The sequence below is a fragment of the Monopterus albus genome, unplaced genomic scaffold (genome assembly GCF_001952655.1).
Source record: "Monopterus albus unplaced genomic scaffold, M_albus_1.0 scaffold181.1, whole genome shotgun sequence".
In the NCBI taxonomy this organism is placed as follows: Eukaryota; Metazoa; Chordata; class Actinopteri; order Synbranchiformes; family Synbranchidae; genus Monopterus; species Monopterus albus.
Genome location: NW_018128061.1, coordinates 612626 through 622024, shown reverse-complemented (window position 1 = coordinate 622024; position 9399 = coordinate 612626). Strand labels below are relative to the sequence as shown.

The following is a 9399-nucleotide window of genomic DNA, read 5'->3' as shown; positions in this document are numbered from 1 at the left end:
GAACACAAACATGCAGAAATGTGTTGTCTTTACCCCAAAACAGTATTGGAATTCTATCAATTTGTTGTGAAAGACAAACTAATTTCATGCAAAGTTGAGGCTAAATAAAAACATTTATGAAATTTGGCAAATTCCTTCAACACTTTGACAATGAGAACATTCAGCTGAAAAGAAAATATCCAACAGAACAGAGTGACTTCTTACAAAGTCAACAGTGAAGCAACATACTGGAGGGGACTATTCATGGAATTTCGACCATGTTTTTCTTCATGGATTAGTTTTCACGGTGAACTGGACAGATGAAAACTTGCATGCAGAGCTGAAATGATCTGTCAACTGATTAAGCATTTGACAGAAAAGCAGTTGGCAACTGTTTAGATAATCAATCACTAATAAATTGTCCAAGCAAAAGTGCCAAATATTTTTCATACCTACTTCACAGATGTCATCTTAGATATTTTGGAAACTGTCATGATCACCTTTTTTGACATTTCAGTTCAAGTTAATGGTAGCAGTCCTAGGTATAGGCACTGTGTGGGCTTTTACTAGAACTATAAGGGAAGAATGAGTTTGTGTTGTCATGTTATTACTGGAAAGTTGCTAACACAGAGAAAACCACAGGAAAGCTAATAAACATATCTTATACGAGTTGAACAAAAACATGACTGACATTTAATGAACACTCCTGTGACACAGTCCAACGAAGGAAGCTATGCTAAGACAAAAATATATTTAAATCAGCTGCAGTCTAACGTTTGCAGGATGAGGATGTGCCACTGTCACTCTCTCTACTCTGAGTAACGCCGGCAACATAACAAGTAATTAAAACAAACATGACCAAGATATTTACCAAAGAATAACTTCTAAGCCTAGTAATAATAATAATATCTTACTAATTCAGAAAGTCAAATAAACCTAAATTAGAATTAGTCTCACGCCAGCTACCTGTACAGTGATGATGATGGGATGGCATAGAACAGTAATCACTGGGGTCTTTTTAAGTGTGTAACCGTTTATTGTCCAGTCACACTATGCACCAAGTTACTGCAGTCAATAATAATAATTGATCACAAAGCTACAAATCAGTCTACACACCCTTCCACCAAAGAAGTGCCAAAACAGTCCTGACCCCAGCTGCCTCCAATCCCACAGAGGAACACTACATCAGAACAAACAACCATGTTGTACGACTTCTGCTCTGTTCATTCTGCCCTGGGTGGGTTTGGGGATCGTGGGCCCTACTTTCTGGGGGGGGGGGGGGCTTAAAATATATACAAATCTGAAACCAAAACCAAAGCTGCTATGTGCCCAATTTAAGATGGAAGTGAATTCTTGGCAGGAAAAACGCAGTACTGAAAGTAACAGTGTTCAACACAGCAGATGTCAGCCTGAGTACTAAAGAGGCCCAGAGAAGGAGAGCTACATTATCTCAATCTCCAGCTATGCAGACTGCTTTCTGCAACTGTCTCCTTCGAATAGCCAGCAGCCCTTTTCAAACTATTTCATACACGGACCTGTATCTACACATGTATGTATGAGAGGGCCGTTACTAGCAGCGGTATGACAATACAATGTTTTTTTATCTATCACTGCCGACACGCTGGTGGTAGAACCGGTGCTAAGGTAGAGAACACAACAGAAAGTCAAGGGCTGGAAACGTGAATGAAGCCACTCAGGTCGACTCGTCACAAAATGACCATATTGTACAAGCCTACAACACTCTCCCTGACCAACACAGTCCAGTACATTTACCCGTTATGAAAAAGTAGGTAGATTTACAAATATGCTTTTGGAACGTATTAAGCACTTTATAAAAACAGAAAAACATTTGAATACTTTAACACAACAGTAAACTGCAATCTCACTTTTGCTGGAAGTGTAGTTACATGAAAAGTGAAAACATACCGGTGAAGAGCAAGAGACGATATTCTGATGGCAACTTGTATTTCCTTCAACAAGACTGAGCATGTACAGGCTGAGCCCTTTGAGAGCATGTGGACGGACAAGCAGTTACTCACACTTTCACACTGTGTTCACACAGACTGGCTGCTGGAAGACCACAACTTCACGTTGAACACGAAGAACTCAAAACACCGAGGTTAACATTTAAGTATTTAGAGCCATCAAATTATATATGACATGGTCACTGAACTTCAGTATTGTTACAACTGCTCCAATAATGATGATGTATTCCTAAACTGAGGGAGATGCCTGCTCTTTCCAGGCAACGTTTTCCCTTAATTCTGGACTGATGGTATGCACCAACTACACTGAGAGATACACTGCATTTACTTTATTGATTTTTGTTTTGCACATTTGAGAATTTGACTACAAGCTGTAGTTAATGTGACTGTTCTATGGGTTTCCATCCTTTCATTTTCATGGACCCTAACACAGTCTCTCAGCTAAGAGGCCCAGAAAATGAGTGACACTTTAATGTTTCTCAAAAGGAACAACAACAAAAAAAAAAAGGCTGACAGCTGGAATCTTTTCCCAGCCCGGCCCTTTTCTCTTCCCCTGGTTCCCTTTTCCCCTCTCCACATCTGCTGCACTCATGTAAACCCCTGTGGCTGAGAGAGGAGAGGCCCCTTTCCAAGCCTGCATTCTACACCCCTTTTCCCGTCAGAGCTGACTGTAGGAACTATTAAAATGTTTAAAAAAAAAACAGGAGGGGGATGATGAGAAGAAAAAAAAAGTCAAGCAGTAGGAGGAAAGGAGCAAGATCCCTTGGTGTTGGAGAATAAATCACAAGAGCAATGTGAGCCCTGCCTCCACTGCAGAGCCCTCAGTGGCTCTTCAAAGACCCCTTGAGCATGCAGAGCCCAAGTCCCTCCCAAGGCCCCACCACCACCACCACAATGCCCCTGCCTCAGCCCCTCTGCCAAGCCTACAGCTCCATTCCTGATCCTTTTGCACACCATTCCTTGCGCTGACCCTTCAGTTAGCACAGGGACTCTCTCTCCTTTACTCACAACCTCAGGGCCCCTCCTCGGCCCCCTCTCCCACAGCCCAGGACAGAGAGACTTTTCTTCTCCCAGAGCTACACTCACACTTGCTCCAGGCTCAGCCCTGCCACTCAACCATGACATAGTCATTAAACACATGCCCCCTTCATAAATGGTAAATGGTCTTATACTTGTATAGCGCCTTTCTATGCTTTTACAGCACACTCAAAGCGCTTTCACATTATTCGGCCATTCGCACTCCCAAGCACTCACGCATTCACACACCAGTGACATCACCGGGAGCAACTGGGGGTTTAGTGTCTTGCTCAAGGACACCTCGACATGTTGACTGGACAAGCCGGGAATCGAACCGCTAATCCTCCGGTTAGGAAACGACCCGCTCTACCTCCTGAGCCACAGCCGCCCCCCCCAACTGCCTAGCATTAGACTAAAATGGTACACCACTGTTCGCCTAACTTGGCCAAGACTGCAAACTGTGCCTTTAGGAATCATAGTATTTCCTGAACAAGAACCACTGAGTGCAGCAACTGCCTGTAGTATCTCAAAGGTTCTGTGCTCATGTGGGTGTTACCAAGTTAACTGCAGCTCTATGGACAAAATTCATGAAAAGATGTTGATGACTAGGTTGGTAGTTAACAAACAACATGTAAAGAGACCTGTTCTGAAAATGTAGAGGCCTTCATACAGCTCCTCACTCACAAACCACAGCAAAGAATTTCACAGTTGTGCCACAAAGAGCAGGAACTACAAACCTGGCAGCCACAGCTTTGGAAAGCTGAGAGCTGTAGGCACACAGTCATGTTAAGTCACACGGTCTTTAAAAAGATGCAACTTTTAATTGCAGTTCATATCTGTGGCCTCAGCTGTAACGCTGATTCGGGCTTCAAAGGGTCAGTTCAAGTATGTAACCACAGTGCAATTCACAGATCTGAAACAGAATGAGTCAACACATGCTTTTACTTACTTTACATTACTTGCTCAATAATTCACCCGTAACTGCAGTAAGATTACTGGTTGTAGATGTCAAAACACTTGGTGAGACCTTACTTCCATTAAAGGGAACAGTCCGACGTTTGGCTCATTTGACATCTTACACAAACTGTGTCTGCTGTGTAGAATGCTCCAATATCTTTAACCTAGCATCAGACTAAAATGGTACACCACTGGTCGCCTAACTTGGCCAAGACTGCAAACTGTGCCTTTAGGAATTGTTAGGTATTTTTAGTCAGATAGAAATTGGATAGATACTTTATGTATTAGAAATGTTTAGTGGAGATAGGATGTCTAGTTAGACTGTTAAATGCTTAGTCATGCTTATGAGTTTCTACAGGGTACATCTGGTCAAGGATAACTAGAGAGAAGAGTTGATGACTGTCAGCAGACAGGGTGTTAATATTATTATAATGACGTGTATAACTGTAGCCTTAGCCATAATAGGTTCTTATGTTTAAGCCACGACATGTTACTAGAGGTCGTGAGAATGTTTTTAGCTACACACCACTTAATCAACAGACACACACAATCGAACCGCTAATCCTCTGGTTAGGAAACGACCCGCTCTACCTCCTGAGCCACAGCCGCCCCCCCCAACTGCCTAGCATTAGACTAAAATGGTACACCACTGTTCGCCTAACTTGGCCAAGACTGCAAACTGTGCCTTTAGGAATCATAGTATTTCCTGAACAAGAACCACTGAGTGCAGCAACTGCCTGTAGTATCTCAAAGGTTCTGTGCTCATGTGGGTGTTACCAAGTTAACTGCAGCTCTATGGACAAAATTCAAGAAAAGATGTTGATGACTAGGTTGGTAGTTAAACAACATGTAATCAGAACTGTTCTGAAAATGTAGAGGCCTTTATTTTTCCAGATTTGATAAGAGCTAACATAGCTGTTCCCCTTAGACTTTCAGAAAAGGAGCAATTTTCCAATCATGATTATATAGTGATGTAATCCTCTTTCTCAACACTGATAATATAATCCCTTAAGATGTGGCTTTGTGGAGACACACAGATGATATCCACTGGTAACATATGGCTGGCACAAGATGCTCTGGTGTACTACAGGCTGGATGCCTGCCAGCGCCACTGCCCTCTGGGACTTAGCCTGGTTCGCATTCAGTGCAGCTGTACGGAGAGACTAGTTAACAAAGACTGTAACTATTTTGCAAAATCAGCATCTTCTCACACTCACACCAATACTGGGAGTAGTTCATGCCATCACTTGACAATTAATTAGTCATCAGCAACAAGTCAGACAACTGGTGAGAGACCAAGGAGGATACACATCCATCCGCTCGGTATCACATGACCAAAATTCCATACTCAAGTTTCGTAATTAAAAACTAATCTCCATGACAACAAAGCAAACTCCATCTGCTAAAGAACCCCAGAGGATGTTGCTGAAGGCCCTGGAAAAAACAAATGAAAGGACCTTGCACTAAGAATTTTTGTCTATTAATTTACCATGTGAAAAATCTACCACAGCTGTCTTCGTTTCTTCTTTTCATTCTTCATTTGTAATACGTGCTTAGGTCTTAAGCAAAGATGGCAAAATTCACTTGTTTTAGCTTCTCAAATGTTATTTTGTGGTTTTCACACCTGCCTATGACAATAATGTGATAAGATCTTGCACTATTTGCATGAAGTTCTGTGGCGTGGTGTTAAACTCACCTTGCTCTGAGTCAAAGTCTGTATCGGCCTTGAAGGAGCCTGGAGCAACAGGTAAGGGTCTGAGGGGCCTTGGCTTGGGTGTTGGAGGAGAGATCCATTTCTTTCCGATGTACTCCACATACGTCCCAGGGAAGTCCCCCTTTTCCTGGGTGGTTTCATTGAAGCCCGGCAACCAGCCGATCTCATCGGGTCTCTGCTCCAGGCCATCAGTGTAACCAAGAGCCACCAGCGCTCCTTTGCTTACCAGCAGTATATCCCCCACATGCAGATCAATGTCCTCCTCCCTATCTTTCTTGTACTCATAAAGCGCTCTGTATTGATATCCTTCAGCACTCATACTGATCACTTCAACTCAAAGTGTTCTTTTGGAAGATGAGCCTCAATAAGCAAAGTTACTTTTCAGGTTTCTCTATGTGCTTAGTCCAGATACACATCTGCTGGTTCAAATGGCTGTGAGTTTATACTTCAACAAAAATGTAGTCTTCAACAGTTCTGTGGCAACAATATCTAGGTTGTCTTCATTCTTTCCCAAGTCCTGTTTCTTCCGAATGATTTACAGTTCTTGTGGTGTGTTGCCTTACAGTATGTACCCATCAGTAACTGATCCGCAGCTGTGATGTTGAGAATGCACTCTAGACCTGAAAGATGAGTCGTATACAATGTTCAGATGTGAAGAGACTGGGCTCACAAGATAAGATCATAATAATTACTACTGATTGCTCAATCTGCAGAAAGCAACTGTGGGTTTAACAAGTCAGGAATATTTATATTTGTAGTGAGAATACAAAACTTTTAACCACTTGTTTATGCTTTGTATTTACACCAACTTTGCAACTATATGCCAAATAGCAGGTTTCTGGCAAATATTTGCATTGATACAAAAAAATTATTAATATTTTTAACAAAGCAGCACAACAACAATTAGTCAATTGATAGAAACTGAAGCACAGTTTTTAATAGTTTTAGTTTTATGTAGTTTTTAAAGAAAGATGTGTTGGATTATAGGTCGGAGAATGTTCCCACACATGACAGCAACCTAAACATCTGTGGGTTGTGTGAAATGGATGCGGACACTATTACTGATCAGATGATGCATTTACCAGGTCGGGTGCTGCTCGGCCAACAAGGTTACTAACATTAGCATTATCCGTGACAGCTTAAATTCACATCGCTGTCACTGTTATATAACTAAATAGCAACCTAGTTAGTATGTTAACGTTTGCCAAATGTGCCAGTAGCAAAACTGTGTGTTTGACATCTGCATTGTTGTAAATGACTATTGTACATGGAGAGTCCAACGCAGTAACGTTACGATGCCAGGGAGCTGAGTGGTTAACAGTTAGCCAAGTTAGCTAGCGAACGTCGGCTTGCTAACATCATCGACTAGCTTTAATTTATTCTTTCTTCAAGATAATTACGACGAGAATTTAGTCTAACTTGCTATTGTACGTTGTCTTTTACAAGTATTAGAAGCCAACGACCGAGGCTGAAGTAGAGCACTAATGTTAGCTAACGTTAAATTAAGTTAGTAGGAAACGAACTGCAGAGCAGACAAGAGAGAAAAGACGTGCAATTTGAAAAAGACTGCAATTTAACACAATGGTAGAAAGTAACTTAACTTTACCTAACTACCTTCAGGAAAATGTATCGACCCAATAATCAGCTTTTTACATTACTACTTTTTAATCAAACTGGGGTAAAACTAAAAGCTACATTAACGCTAGCAGGTTGGACAGTAGTAAGTTAGCTACATACCGAGTGGATCCACAGGCGAAGCCAAGGAGTGCTTTTCCTTCCACACTGAACTCTTCCACTTCGTTAAACCTCAAGCTAAACCTAAACGGCGTACTGGCAATAAAATGCAAACATTCAACAGATCCTTTACCGCTATAGCTTAAAATAACAATCCCCCGCTTCAGTTTAAATCCTGTTTAAAGAATAGTACAAACTGTTACAAGCTACAATCAACCGACATAAAGGGTACCATGTCCCGAACAAATGTTCCCTTGAACGTCGCTCTGAGATCAACTAGGGGGTACGACCGAACACGTCCGCGCATTGGTCCGTACCGCTGTCAATCATCAACATCATGCAATCTGACCAATCATCTTCTCGCTAGTGGTTGACTCGTTTTTCCATGTACTCTTGCACGCAACACAAACCACCGATGGAAATTGCATAACTTTTGCACGCACTCTTACTGCTAATCGAAGTCCTCATGGTTTTATCATCAGTGCCTCTTCTTATAGCTCAGAAGGATTATTTTCACTGCATTATTATCCAAGGTAAAGAGCGTAGTGTGACGCTATCAGCTTCCCATATGTGTGAAAAGTTATAAAAGCGCCCTAGAGACTGCAGAACTAAAACTATAATCTTAATTTTTTGATTTACTACTTCCACACTATTTTGAAAGATGCCATTTGTATATTACATGATCTATTCACAAAAATAATATCCAGAACCAAATGTCTTCTGTGTTGTTTAGCATTACATATTCACAGTGTAGAAGGTCCCAAAATATTACTGAGTCATCATCTCTGGTGCATGACTGTGGGTGGTCTGATTAAGGTAGAGAAAGAGGGCTGGCTTGCAGAAATCCCCTATCAAGCATAAACTCTCCTCTCCCAGCTGTACTAAAACAGGCTGTAAGCAGCTTTGTACAGAGATAGGGCCCTTTCAGTGTTCTGCAGACACAGAGAAATCAGTGGCCATCACCAGTAAGAAAAGAGGAAGGAGTGTGGAAAAGAGCAGAGCTGGTGGTGTTGAAATCTACAGTAAATATAGGAACTTGAAACTGCTGGTTCTGATGCAGCTTTAAAAAAATGTACTTTTGATGTCTTTCTTTGAGTTAAATTCATAATTTTTGTCCAAAAGGAATGCTGCAATTTTTATCTACCATAATAACCTTTCAGCTATTGTTGACTGCATTTCATCACTCCACTTATGTGATTGCTTTGACAGGAGATCTATTTTTTCTTTTTCAAATGCCAGACCCAACTGTGCCCAGTGGATTGCCACTAAATATTAAAAATGGGTTTTATATTTCTGCTGCAGCTGATGGAAATGAGTATTTGAACCACCAGGCCATGTAATCCCCTACTCTGCCTACACCGTGCCCCCTGATTAAAGAGTCAATCTCTGGAGACCCATCTGCTACCATGGCAATGCCCAAACCACATCTCTGGTAAAATCTGGTAATAGACTGTTGCCAGACAAAATATATACGGAACTGGACTTCTAGTCATAGTTTGTGACATGTTTCAGGATAAGTCATAAAGCAAAAATATGCTCTACTTCCCATAAAGAGTTTGGCTTGCTTGCACAGAATATTGCACCAAAGTTGTGTCAATACTTGGTGGGTTAAAAAGGTTTGTGGTTACTCTAAGCATTTTTTTTCATCTGCAACAACAGGCAAGTGCAGGATCCAGTTTAGCGCCAAACTTAAGCTGGCAGTAACACAGTTTTTCCTTTTAATGGGACACTAAGATCTGCCAGCAAATCTGTTGCTCTTTTCTATTAAAAAAATCTTTTCCTCAGTATTTCCATAACTGCCATTTGTTATCTTCATCAGTTATCTCTGTGAAATGTACCCTAAATACATATCAAATTACTTTGACCCGTAGTTTATAGTTTATTTTTGTCAGAAATTATTTGCATATTTTATTCAAATCCTTAAAGCTTTCAGGGTCTCTCCATGGGGTAATGCTGTCTTACTGTAATTCAACACTAAATTTGTTTATACCAAGATGATTTGGTCATGATGTT

The 9399-nt window shown here is 41.1% G+C and overlaps 1 protein-coding gene across 1 annotated transcript in view; it reads right to left on the bottom strand.

Moving 5' to 3' along the window:
- Nucleotides 1–7733, bottom strand: part of pik3r1 (phosphoinositide-3-kinase, regulatory subunit 1 (alpha)) — a 23598-nt gene extending 15865 nt beyond the window's left edge. The window contains exons 1-2 of the mRNA XM_020616897.1: nt 7390–7733; nt 5635–6272 (exon numbers count right to left, since the gene is read on the bottom strand). Of these exons, the coding sequence (XP_020472553.1) occupies nt 5635–5971 (337 nt within the window). The 5' untranslated portion in view covers nt 5972–6272; nt 7390–7733. The remainder of the gene's footprint in view (nt 1–5634; nt 6273–7389) is intronic.
- Nucleotides 7734–9399: the final 1666 nt, after the last annotated feature.